At 34.2% G+C, this 14,335-nt stretch overlaps 2 protein-coding genes across 2 annotated transcripts; one reads left to right on the forward strand and one right to left on the reverse strand.

Annotated features, from left to right (window-relative positions):
- The first annotated feature begins 2,727 nt into the window (after window positions 1-2,727).
- Window positions 2,728-5,765, forward strand: MHX (magnesium/proton exchanger). The gene is made up of 8 exons (XM_079050677.1): window positions 2,728-3,413; window positions 3,522-3,697; window positions 3,774-3,892; window positions 3,979-4,064; window positions 4,148-4,260; window positions 4,374-4,605; window positions 4,685-4,814; window positions 4,915-5,765. The coding sequence occupies exons 1-8, from the start codon at window positions 3,026-3,028 to the stop codon at window positions 5,210-5,212; spliced, it is 1,542 nt and encodes a 513-aa protein (XP_078906803.1). The 5' UTR covers window positions 2,728-3,025; the 3' UTR covers window positions 5,213-5,765.
- Window positions 5,487-7,400, reverse strand: PHR2 (photolyase/blue-light receptor 2). The gene is made up of 4 exons (XM_079050679.1): window positions 6,329-7,400; window positions 6,027-6,256; window positions 5,867-5,953; window positions 5,487-5,762 (listed from the first exon to the last, which is right to left on the reverse strand). The coding sequence occupies exons 1-4, from the start codon at window positions 7,274-7,276 to the stop codon at window positions 5,678-5,680; spliced, it is 1,350 nt and encodes a 449-aa protein (XP_078906805.1). The 5' UTR covers window positions 7,277-7,400; the 3' UTR covers window positions 5,487-5,677.
- Window positions 7,401-14,335: the final 6,935 nt, after the last annotated feature.

Consider the following 14,335-nt stretch of genomic DNA (forward strand, 5'->3'; position numbering starts at 1 on the left):
TCATATATTGCAATAACATATAATCACATAAAGATATACACCTTGCTCAACATGTTACAAGGTGAAATGAAATTGACAGCAACTTTTTGTTGTATACAGTTTCTGTTACTGTTCTTAGAAAATTTATAGAAAAATCATCAAAGCTCTAAATTCAAATCCGCAAATTCTGAGAGTTTGGAATATGAGTCTAGTTTATTCGTAAATTTTATCATGATTTTTAGTGATCTCTAACAGAGGTGAAAATGTTCATAATCACAGACTGGTCCGGGTTTGCCTTTGAAATGATAGGCAGTTTTGTAAAAATCACCATAAATTGTAGAAACATCATATGGAGATGTGCAAGTAGCCATTTTAAAGCTAAGAGTTTGAACTACTTTCACCTGTAACAGTTTTGAAAACTAAAATGTTTAAGTTGACCAAAACAGTCCGTGATCGAAGTTCATCTTTTCTGATGTAATCTGATAGAAAAAGTTTAATTGTGTTCTTGATGATTTTACTTGTATTTCCCCCCTTAAAACTTAAGAAAAACATGTAAATGTAGGGGTATGAACTCACCCTATGTGGTTTCAGTAGATGAAAGTGAGAGGGAGGAAGTGTTCAACCCGAGGACACTAAGAAGATGTCTTGATGATTCGAGAATCTAACATCGAATAAGATGGAATTTGTGTAAGATATCAATGATTTGAGTAGAATGAAGTGTAATAATTATATGAATGATGAAGATACTTACTAATTGAAGAAAGAAATCCCTGAAGAAAGCCTTGAAGTTCTTGAAGTTGAGAGAAAAGATGAGAGAATTTTGGAGAGTGTCCTTTGGTTGCTAAGTGTAGAATGAAAGAACTTTATGGAGAATGAGGAGAGAGGATCAATCCTCCAGCTCTTAGAACGTGGGAAGAGCTGGAGATTGGGTGTAAAGGTCCACTAAGGAGACAAGGGGTAGTGGGAAAGAGTGGCTGATCATAGAGTGAGGTGGTGGTGGTTTGCTTTTGCCATAAATTAAGGAAAAGCAAATATTCCCTCAATAATTAGTTCAACCACTAATTCTTTTAATATATTTTTATAAAACCCTGGAGATTTATATATTTTGGGGCCTTAGTTTATAAAATAAAGTTTTGGGTGAAAATCCCACGTTAAAATAATGAAAAACGGAGTTAAAACGAAGTCGTAGTCGAAAAACCGGTAAAAAGGGGCCGTCTGCGAGGCCTCTCGGATGGGGGCCGAGACTTCGGACCCTCGCATGCGAGGCTGCTGTCTGAGAGCTTCAGATTCGGTCTCCTGAGAGGCTTCAGCTTCGGTCCTGATGAGAGGCTTCGGATCCGAGGCCTCGGATGAGAGGCTTCGGTCCTGAAGCTTCAGTTCCAGGTCCTTAAGCTATTTTACCCGTTTTTACCCCGTTTCAAGCGATTTTTGACCCGGTTAAGGGTCGATATGAACCAAATGATTACAAAAAGTTAAAGTAACTTTTTGAGAGAGATTTGGGAGAGATTTAGGAGAGATTTCAAATAGAAAGAGATAGAGTGAAAACGATTTAGAGAGGTTTCGTTTGTGATTAATTTGAGTGTCCGGCTTCACAACGCAAGGTTCGTAAACCCCGTTAAACCGTGTTTTAGTGTCGTACACAATCCCGATGATTGTGCAATAGTGTTTTATCGCTTTGGTTCGTTGTTTAGCACTGTTAAGGCTAAGAAAAATCAAACACATGAACTTTCCAAATGATGATTTCTCATTAAAATAGCGAATTATATAGTGATTACATAACGTAAACCCTAACATACAAGGGTTATTGGAGTTGACCGGTTTGACTTGTTGCCTTTGTTTGACTTTGACTTGACCGAAATTTGACGGTTGTCACATCATCCCCCCGTTAGAAGGAATTTCGTCCCGAAATTTTCATTTTGACTGGGATTTCAAGAGTTTGGGAAGAGATGTGGATACTTTTGTTTCATCTGATCCTCGCGTTCCCAGGTGAATTCGGGTCCTCGTTTAGCGTTCCAACGGACCTTCACGATGGGAATACGACTTTGTTTCGTTCGTTTGATTTCCCGATCCATGATTTCGACTGGTTCCTCCACGAAGTGGAGATTTTCGTTAACTTCGATTTCATCAAGTGGTATTACGAGTGTCTCATCAGACAAACACTTCTTTAGGTTCGACACGTGAAATGTGGGATGTACTTTGTCGAGTTCCTGAGGTAATCGAAGTTTGTATGCTACTGGCCCAATCCTAGCAAGGATTTCGAATGGCCCGATGTACCTTGGATTTAGTTTCCCGCGTTTGCCGAATCGTATCATTACTTTCCAAGGGGAAACTTTTAGTAGTACACGATATATATATATATAACTAAAAAAGATCAAAATAATGATACTTAATGTTAAAAAAAATAGAAACCAATATAACTAATGAAGTATCATACATGTCGAATTTGTTTATATGTGAGATTATTTATATTAAAAATAACACGAAATAAATATATTCAAAAATAAAATTAATAAAAGACAATATGTTGTATATGTTTGTAAAGTTAAAGGGAGGAAAATAGAAAATAATATATAAATAAAGGGGCATAAACGTAATATTAAATGTATTTTATTGTTTTTCTATTCTCGTTAGTTAATCATTGCGTCACTAGTGTCAAAAGCTGTGTTTAAGAAATAAAAAGAAAGTTAGAGTCAAATATATAGATCAAATATATAGGTCAACACAATATTTGGTGTGCATTGGATCAGGATGGTGTTATAAAAAGTAAAACCCATTTTGATTTAGTAGGGAAGAATGAATTATGAAGTGTGAATCCCGTGGCTGACTTTGAAGAGACGTGTTCCTGCTGCTCCTATAGATTAATTAACAAATCAAAACAATGACATATGGATCATGAATGCCTGGACGTCTGGTTCTGGTTGTCGATCCCAATTCGCCCGTTTCTCTCTTACTTTCACTCCTTCCAAATTAATTTGATTTGATACATCCCATACCCCTCCTTTGGTCATAAATTAACCAGGGTTTCTGATCTACGGTGTTAAAGGAAATGGTACATGATGATAAAACGGCAGCCGGAAAGACATTTAACCACATTATTGTGGAGAAGGCATGCGAAACCTATTTTCTTTTCCCCGGAGAAACATCAATGGGAGATGGGTTTCGTACATTTTTTTATTTCTTAGCACTTGCTTATTGTTTCATTGGACTATCGGCAATAACTGAAAGGTTTTTCCGGTCCATGGAACATGTTGTGCAACAAACTCGAACGGTGGTGGAGATAGATCCTCGGAACAATACACAACGTGTGAGACATGAAAAAGTGTGGAATTATACGATTGCAGACATTACTCTGTTGGCTTTTGGTACTAGCTTCCCACAGATCTCTTTGGCTACCATCGATGCAATACGAAATATTGGCAAACTGTATGCTGGAGGTGCGTGATCGATCACTCCACAAGCAGTTTGTTTTATATGATAGACTAGAGAAACACACAGCAATTGCAAACGATTTTATTGTGTGTGTGTGTGGTTAAAATTGATAGGGTTAGGGCCTGGAACGCTTGTTGGGTCTGCTGCATTCGACCTGTTTCCTATCCACGCGGTGTGTGTGGTGGTTCCGAAAGCTGGGGAAGTGAAAAAGATATCGGATTTGGGAGTTTGGATTGTAGAACTGTTTTGGTCGTTCTGGGCATATATTTGGCTCTACATAATTCTGGAGGTGGTATTTTATTTGTTTGTAGGGAAAGGAAAAGGGTTTATGTAATAATTTGAATTTGGGAATTTGGTTGTTGCAGGTATGGAGTCCAAATGTTATAACTGTGTGGGAGGCGTTGTTGACTGTGCTGCAATTTGGGATGTTGCTTGTACACGCATATGCCCAAGACAAACGTTGGCCCTTGGTGTCTCTTCCTCTGTATGATACCATGCCTCCCTCTCTCTAGGAAGTTGCTACTTGCTAATCAATATTTTGTAAAAGCTTAGCATTTATATATGTTACAGGGACCGGAGTGAAAGACCAGAGGAATGGGTTCCAGCAGAAAAAGGTATTGCAGATATATTTTCCATCCACCAAGGAAATGCTGCAGGTATTACTTGTATTTCACAAATCAAGAATATAATAATTATGCATTTATGTGAAGTTGTTGTAATTATTGTGCTGTTGCTGCAGACTCTACTTATCAACATCTGCCTTTAAGTGATCCATCTGATAAGCATTTTGATATCTATCCGGAATCTGATGTTGCTTCAATTTGGAAGCACCAATTTGTCGATGCTCTCATGGTATGGCAAATTGGTACCACATGTTGTTATGGTCTTTGAGTATTTACTTAATAGGTGTGGTGTAAAGCTGTTTGTTCATTATCCTGGTTTATTTTTTCTTCAACACTCAACAGTTGGATAGCACGAAACTGAGAGATACAAATAACAGGGGGGGCGTGGGTGGGGGTGTGGGTTGGGCAAAGGTTTTCTGGAATGTTATTGTTGCTCCATGGAAACTGGTGTTTGCATTTGTGCCTCCATATCAGATAGCTCATGGGTGGATTGCTTTTATCTGTTCTCTGATTTTCATCAGTGGAATAGCTTATATTGTTACAAGGCTCACGGACCTCATCAGCTGTGTTACAGGTGCGTATCAAGTATCAACAACTGATTTTAAATTTAAAACAAACAAACAATTCTTTGAATTCGAGTTGATCCTTTGCAGGAATCAACAGTTATGTGATAGCATTCACTGCATTGGCAGGTGGAACCTCGTGGCCGGATCTAGTGGCAAGTAAAATTGCTGCTGAAAGGCAAACAACTGCAGATTCTGCCATTGCAAACATTACTTGCAGGTTAAATTAATATTTAATAATAATATGCTTTTTGGTTTTGGAAAGAAACTGAAACTGAAACTGAAGATGATGGTTTTGGTTTTGGTATGTATGTATGTAGCAATTCAGTGAACATCTATGTGGGGATTGGAGTTCCATGGCTGATTGACACAGTTTACAACTTCATAGCATATGGAGAGCCTCTGCGAATTGAGAATGCAGAGGGGCTGAGTTTCTCATTGCTGGTTTTCTTCTCAACTTCTGTTGGCTGTATCTCAATTTTGGTAGTCAGACGGATTGTGTTTGGTGGTGAGCTTGGAGGACCACGGGTTTGGGCTTGGGTCACATGTGCGTATTTCATGTTGCTTTGGCTCATATTCGTAGTCTTATCCTCCCTAAAAGTTTCTGGAATCATTTGACTTTATTCTTTTTCCATTTCTATTTGTATTTATTAATTTTGCCCATTGCTTTGTATTTTTAATTTTATGTATGTATTTTTTTCTTCAGATGCTTTATATAAATTCCCCACAGGCCACACTTGTTTGGATTGGATTTATTATATATTGCACCTGGGCTGGTATAGAAGTAAAAGAAATACCATGTTCTTGAATTGCTGTCGGCCATATAATATGAATGTTTTACACAGAATATATATATATATATATATATATATATATATATATTATATATATATGCATTAACATGGAATTCATAAAGCATCTCAAATGACAAGACACTAGAGTCTAATGAAACAAAAACATTGTTCGACTGAATAATCTCTCAAGTTATATGGGATGCGGTTGACCAAAAGAAGAGATACATGTTGGCATCAAATCTGTGTGTGTTTCTGGTCTTGAAACATATCTCAATTCCTCATAACATGATCATGCCACTGTTGCACCTGTTGTAGAAGCTGTGACTGGAGCAGCATTATTTTGTTTGGCAGAACTGTACTTTTTGGTGATGAATCTGTGCGATTTTTTTATTTATAGACAAATAAACATCATCTTAAAAGTTAAAAAATCACAAAAACAAATTTGGTTGATTTTGATTGACATTGACTTTGCACTTGCCTGAAGAAATCCCTCCACAGGAGCTCATACATCAACCAGTTGGTCCCGGTGTCACCACCAATACCATCTTTGCGGGCAGAAATGGTTCTACAAATTTATTTCTTTTTTCAAGCTCATGAAATAAAAAAGACTTTATCAACAAATACAACATATTACATACCTAGAAGCAGATTTCTTTAACTCATCAAACATGGAACGAGGGGAAAGGCATCCCATTGCAAGCCATGGGGAGATTTTGCAAGAGAAATTTGCACCATATATGCTGCTGCTGCTGCTATCATTGCTTCCTTCTTTATGAGGTTGTGCTTGGCACTCTGCAGCAAACTTTTTAAGCCTCTCACGTGCTTCAGTCTCACCTCCAACAAGTGATGCATTTGCAGTTGCTTTCGCCTAACACCACACTCTCAAATCTCAATACCTAATCAACATAAATTCATCCACACGACCATAATAAACTCATACCTGATTCATGGTAGCAGTAGGATTAAGACCCAAATCAACCAAAGAAGGAATGTCACCAGGCTCCACGTCACCACCAGCCGGCAACCCTCTCAACTGATCAAGTGCATCAATCGTCTTCCTGATTTTTAACCCCTGCACTTTCTCCCTAAACCCACCGTAATTGGTGGGCATTTCTTCCAACTTGAAGGGTAAATCATCAATATGGTACAATGTACTTCCCCAGAAGTACTTTACATCCACTCCTTCGTCTTTCAATGCTGTCTCGATCTTTTCTTCACCCTTCACCTCATCATGAGACACTTCCCTATGTGCATACACTGCCTCTGCGCCTACTTCCTTTACTAACTCAGCTAAAACCTTTTCAGGTTTTCCAATTCGAACTATAAGCTCCGACCCTCTGGCTTGAAGATTCTTTCTCAAATTGGAAACCGATTCAATCAAGAAAGATGCACGGTATGGCCCGGTTTTATCGAACCCAGATGAAGATTTCCCGTAGTCTCTAGGGTCGAAACAATAAACTGGTAACACTGACATTGACTCATTGTTAGCAGAGGACAGAGATTCATTATCGTGAACGCGAAGATCGTTACGGAACCATACCACGGAGGCGCGACGTCCGCCAGCGGCATTGGAGGGGTCAGATGGGCGGCGAGGGTTTAGAGATAATGGGTTTTGAAGAGGGTTTGCAGAGACGGTGGACTTGAAGAATGGTTTGGTGGGGTTGAGGGTGTTGGAAGAGAGAGAAAGATTGCAAAGGGAAGAGATTTGATTATGGATTTTCACAAATTTAGGGATTTGGGAAGGGAAAGGTGAGATTTTTGGTGGGGAGATGAAGTGGATGGGAAGAGAAAGTGAAATGGAGGTAAAGGGAGCAATGGAGAGGTGCGATTGGTCTTCAGTTGGGGTTTCGGAATCAGGGTTTTCGAATTCATGAGGTTTAGCTTCCATTTTTGGTGGGTGTGTTTGAAGAATGAAGAAGATAAGCTGTTGTGTGCAACAGTAGGGTGTAATATGGTTTTTGTGGTTTGGTGCGAGGGAGGGTGTTCAGTGGCGACTGGCGAGGATAACGATGATACCGTCCGTATCTTTAAATACAAATAGGGAATTAATTGTTATTTTTTTTTTCTACAAATACTAATTAAAGGTAGCTGCAAAATAAACAACCCATATACACCCTATTTTGAAAGTCAAACTATTTTTTCTTAAAAAACACCCTATATAATAGCTATATTGGGTACCTAAAAAAGTTCAAACATAAAAAGCTGTGTCTCGTAAATTGTATATATAATAAAGGGATTACATTAATATCAATTTAACTAATAACAACTTATGTTTTATTATAAAAAAGATAGGTTAACATTAATCTAACCATCTAATACAGTTTAGGTAAATTTCTAACTTTGTTTATTATTTCAGGATTTAAAATATAACTGTGATTGTTAAAGTCCAACCACCGTCATCATCGCCGACGGCTAGCAGCACCGCCACCGGAAAAGTGTAAAACATCGAGAGAGAGAGAGAGAGAGAGAGAGAGAGAGAGAGAGAGAGAGAGATAGAGACAGATCAATCAATGAGAGAGATAGGGAACGAGTTATGGTAATCATGACCGACGGCGAGCATCACCGCCGCCGGAGGCGTCGTCTAGATCTCCGGTGCCGGAAAAGAGAAAACGTGGAAAGAGACAGATCGAAGAAAAAACAGATAGGGAGAGCTTCATGGTGGTGACGATGCTCTGGTTGCATGGACTCTTCGTCGGAGGTCTGATGTCGGCGATTCTCCGGTGGCATCAAGTCGTCGGCGGCTGCTGTGCTCCGGCAGATGGGGGACGGTTGTTGCTCTTTCACAGCAAATACATTGCAAAATGATAATATTTTGTGGTTTTAGGGTTTTGTGTATTAATTGGATAAATGGGCTGAACATCGGATAATTGGCCTGAACATTTTAAGTGGGCTAACCTTTAAGTGGTTTGACCACTTAATATGATAAATCATTTTTTAAAATAAATCAGTTTTTTAAACTAAATGAATTGTTGCTTTTTGTTTTTTTAAAATAAATTAGCTTTTTAGATAAGTGGACATTAGACATTTCAAGCACGGCTGCCATTGATTTTGATTTTTAAAAGTTAATCAGCTTTTAAAAACATATATGTTTATTTTTAATTAGTTATTTTATATTATTTTAGTTTTTTTAACAAATTTTTTTGTTATGTTCATAGTTTTATCGAAAAGATGGCGAATTTTTACGGGGCAAACTCAAATGAAGGCAACGAGTTCTCTATGGGGATGTCACCATTTTTCACCGAACGGGTATAATACTTATCATGATATTAATTTTTTTTAATCATTGTAATGTTCACTAGTTATTAACAGATATTATTTGAATTTTAGGTGTTCGATTCTCTAAATGAATTGATGGGATGGGTACAAAACAGAGCATTTTCTCTTGGTTATGTTATCGTTAGAAGAAGATCAAAGACAAATGAAAATGATGTGGTGTCTTATGTCACACTTATTTGTGATCGTGGTGGTGAATACAAAATTAAAGCAACAAGTAAAAATTCCGGCACCAAAAAAATCAATTGTCCATTTAAATTGGTAGGTTCGTATATAAAACAATTTGATGGTTGGACATTGAGGGTGAAATGTGATCAACATAACCATCCACCTGCACAACATATGGAAGGACATGCTTATGCTAGGCGGTTGAAAGAAAACGAAAAAAAGTTGGTGGCTGACTTGACAAGTCAGAATGTTGAACCACGCAACATACTCTCGATACTAAAAGAGCATGATGAGAATAATGTTTCTATACTCAAAACCATATACAATGCACAGTACAAGCTTCACTCGTCCCAAAATGATGGAAAAACTCCGATGCAGGTATAATATTTCAACAAGTATATTTTACATATAATTTATATATTGAATTTTATTAATTAACGATATTTCAATGTAGGTTCTTTTGGGAATTTTGAATGATAAAAAATTTGTTATCGAGTTTTCCGTAAATAATATTTCAAATGAATTGGAAAACCTGTTTTTCATTCATCCACTGTCGTTAGATATATGGCAAGCATTTCCACACGTTTTGATTATTGATGCAACATACAAAACAAACAAATATGATATGCCTTTTGTTGAGATTGTTGGAGTAACTTCAACCAACAAGACATTTAGCATTGCTTTTGCCTTTATCATTAACGAAAAGGAGGAAAGTTATAAGTGGGTGTTAACGTGTCTAAGGTTGACACTAGAAAAGTGCATGCAACCACGCGTTATAGTGATGGACAGAGAGTTGGCATTGGTGAATGCATGCCAACAAGTTTTCCCTTATGCAACTCGCTTACTTTTTCGATGGCACATTACCGAAAATATTAGAAAGCATTGTAAGAAGCTAATCCCATCGAAAGCTTTGTGGAAATCCTTTCGTGCTATGTGGAGTATAATTGTTGACTCTCCAACATGGACATCGTACACTGAAAACTACAGAAAACTACAGTCAATGTTAAGAGAACATGAAGGTACAATTCTACGTATTTTGTAACTACTTGTTTATAAATTTAGAAGGGTTTTTATACATAAATAACATTTATATGATTCCAGATGTTTTACAGTATTTGGACGATGTTTGGTTAAACAAGTATAAGGAAATGTTTGTCTCTGTTTGGATTGATCAACATTTGAACTTTGGACAACGAACCAGCAGCAGAGTTGAGGACCAACATTCAGCGTTAAAGAAGTACTTACAAGAAAAAAATTATTCTTTAGCCAAGTTTGTTGGTGCTATTGATCGGTTTGTGAAGTCTCAACTTACAACGATAAATGAGAGTTTTGAAAAGAGCATGATCGTCTCCAAACACGAACACAAATTTTCGTGTTTCGATTTGTTGCGGGGTAATGTTTCACTTAAAGCTCTGGATATGCTTGTAGAGGAACTTCAACGGGTACATCAAGTTGACTCTTCAAACTGTGGTTGTAAACTACAAAATAGTTGTGGCTTACCATGTGCTTACATGTTATCAACATACTTGAACTTTAGTGGGTGCATTTGACAATTACTTTTTACATTTAAGTTATATATTGATTGTTTATATATTAATGATATTTCATTACAGGTGAGTGTATTTCATTGGAATCAATAGATGTATTCTGGAGAAAACTTAAAATTTCACCGTCAATTCCTATGGAAAATGAGGATATATGTGGTGATGGTAAATTTGAAGTGTTTAAAGAAACCTACAATAAGCAACCGGAAGCTGTGAAAAAAAAGCATGATGAGAAAGCTACTAGATATATTCCAGCCTAGTAAAACACACATTAGAGAACCCGCAATTCAAAAAAATACACGTGGACGACCAAGTTTGAAGAAACAAAAACAAAAACAAACTTATTCTATCAATCAAGCTCCTAGAAGACCCAGCTTTTCAACCATGCCAAAAATTTTTGAGTTGAACAATAGGGAACCGGCAAGACATAGTTCATACATAACCACAATTCCAGACTTGAATGAAATTCCAGACTTGAAAGAAGAGCCAGACTTGAATGAAATTCCAGACTTGAAGGAAGAGCCTCAATCATGCTACAATCATCGACTAATAGATGCAATTCAAGTGATATTTCATCCTTACATCACACATATACAAGATGTAGAGGGGGATGGAAACTGTGGATTTCGAGCAATATCTGTTTGTCTTGGGTATGGCGAGAATGACTGACTCTATGTTCGACGTCAACTACTAGACGAGTTATTGAGTTCGTACGATGCATATGCTAGAGTTTTCACTGATGGAATCGGTGAACTATATACTTCGTTGAATTTCTTAGAATCGCCGGCACCTAAAAGATACCGGTTACTTATGCCTGAAACAGGTATCCTCATTGCCAACAGATTTGGTGTAGTCCTTACTTTTTTAACCAACCAAGGCTCTCTCACTTTCTTTCCTCTTTGGAAAGGTCCGGAAGAATTTTTGTACCATCGCGTTATTACGATTTCACTTGTATATGGTAATCATTATGTGATGGTACAATTAGAAGAAGATTGCCCGCTGCCTACCATTTCAGCTTTCTGGATCCGCCACAAAGCCCCATGTGCAGCTGGATGGGAAACTATGTTCATGTCACGTCTAGAACTTTATAGACAACTGAAATCTTACAATCCTGAAATACCTTTTATAACTATAGAGGATTGTTAGAGGGTATTAATTTTCTCTCGAATTATGCATTTATGTATTCATGAAGGATTGCTAATGCTATTGTTTTTTGCATCATATTTTTGTTTTTATGTATTCATTTATATTTAATTATTAAATAATATACAAATATATATACGTTATTAATCTATATTAATTAAAAATAAATAATTAATCATTTATATTTAATTTATATATATATATATATATATATATATATATATATATATATATATTATGTTTTAATTACTCCAAAAAGAAAATATAAATAAAAAGTAAAGAAAATAAAAATAAAAAGAATGCACGTGAATTAAAAAAAAACAAAAAGTAGGGTATACAAACTTCAATGTAAAAAGACATTGTTGACTTTTTTTATTATGGTGTTTTTTTAGCATAGGTTGTGTTTCTAGTAAATGGGGGTGTTTATTTAGCCATTCTCTAATTAAATGGATCGTTTCTGAAAATTCTTTTTACGGTTTTTACTTTTCATCACTAATCGTTCAATTTAAACGATTTAATCAATTAAGTCATATAAAACAATATTTTTTTTTTCTTTAATAACCGTAAATGTTCGGTTATAATCATATTCAATCAGACTCTTAAACATAGAATATAAAATTTATATCTATTTATATTATGAATCTATTATCTATTATTAGTATCAATATATACTATAAAGTAAGGAATTTTTACATGCATAACATGTATTTAAAACCCCTAATATTTTTAAATTTCAATCATATATATCTACTTTTATTTAAAATTAAATATGTTATTAAATATGAAATATTATCATATTAGTGGTAGATTTTTTGAATTATCAATATTTAAACTTAAAATATTAATTTAGATATCATGCTAACCAAAGGGCTTCTAAAATATTAATTTAGATACCATGTTAACCAAATGTCTTCTAGCAAGCGGTATCAGATGTTGTCTTTCTTTTCTTGAGGTCATGGGTTTAAGTCTCATTAGGGACATATGAGGAGTTTAAGAGTAGTTTAAAATTAGATTTGTCTTTAAAATAAATCCAAAATATAAAGCAAAATATCAAATAAACTTAAAGACTATTTTTCTAAAATGTTTACATGTATTGAAAGTTATATTTAAATTGACATGTAAAATTGACTAAAAAAATCATAAACTAATTAAAATAACATAAAGTTTTTTAAATTAATTAACAATAATAATAGTTAAAATAACATAAAGTTTAAAATTATATTACTTTACCGTATAAAAAAAGATCAAATAAGTAATTTCTAAATTAATTATAACGTTAAAAGTAATACTAAATTGAGAATTATATTTAATTTTATTCACATGTTAATTTCAAATAACGACAATTAAATGATATGATCTCAATTTCATTACAAATTTACATAACAAATTTGTGTAAGAAATTATTATTTCACAAGTAATATCAATGAATAAATTATTTTCAACATGTAGTTACCAAATTTTAACTATAGAAACATTTTTCTTTCACCAAATCTTCTCTAATAATGATTATACATTTAATTAATGTTAAATAAGTATAAACAATAAAAATAAAACATCTACATAGACATAAGTTATAACATTCAAAGTTAGTTAACAATATAAGTGATTTTGTATTTAATATGGTAAAGTGATTTTAAACCTTTTTATATATAACTTTCATAACAATATATAATATATCTATTTTATTATTGAAATATCATATTATATCATACTTCATACCAATGTTGTTAAAATCGGGATCTCACCCAATATTGTTTTATGTTTTTCAAAATCGTGATCATAAGATCGGATCAGGATCCTAAGATCCTACCAAAATGAACTCATATTCAAATTTGTTTGTAAAGTATTGAGTGTGCAAAGTTTGATGTTGACTAAGACATCGATATGGAGTTTACTTTAACTTTTCAAATATGAACCATAATTTTTATTGATGCAAATCATAAAAATAATTAAGAAAACATCTTAATTGTAAAAGGAAACAAGATCATTATGATCATGTACAACTAAAGACTTAAGATTACAAATGAAATATCATGAGTGTGACATGCCTAATTCGAAATGAATTAATGGAACTCTATGAGACTCGACTATATATATAATAAAACTAGAGAGGTATAATTGGATTGTATTAAAATCTTAAGATCATAGTTGTGATCTTAAGATCCCATTTTAAATCTTACTTCAGATAGATCCTAGTGAGATCAGGATCATTTTTGGCTCGTAGGATCTTAAAATCGTAAGATTTTAAGATCAAGATCAGGATCTTAACAACCATGCTTCATATTATACTATAAATGAGACATTTTTCTTATCAACATATGCATTTGAAACCTCACTAGCCTTTCAATTTTTAACTTGATATAATTAAACAATTAATTAAAATATGTTATTAAATACAAAATTTGATCTTATTATTGATAGACTATTAAGATGATTATTATAATATACTGATTCGTTAATTTAAATATTAAAACATAAATCAAAATTTAAAATAAACTTAAAAATATATTAAATATTATTTCTCAAAATAGTTAAAAAGGTTTAACTATTGTGAATGTAGATATTAAAAAAAAAAAAATAAAAAAAAAAAAAAAAAAAAAACTTACATTGCGTTGACTTTCAAACATCATTATGATCAAAATTATTTTAAAAAAAATCAATAGATAAATAATTTATAAATTAGTTAATCATAATGTGAAATTGTAATAATAAATCGAAACCATATTTAATTATATTTAAACGCAAACCGCAAGTAAATGTTATTTAATGATATGACTATGATAGATGCATGTATGGACTCTGATTACCTATGTGATATG

The sequence above is a fragment of the Lactuca virosa genome, chromosome 5 (assembly GCF_052849685.1).
Source record: "Lactuca virosa cultivar CGN04683 chromosome 5, Lactuca_virosa_CGN04683_v6, whole genome shotgun sequence".
NCBI lineage: Eukaryota > Viridiplantae > Streptophyta > Magnoliopsida > Asterales > Asteraceae > Lactuca > Lactuca virosa.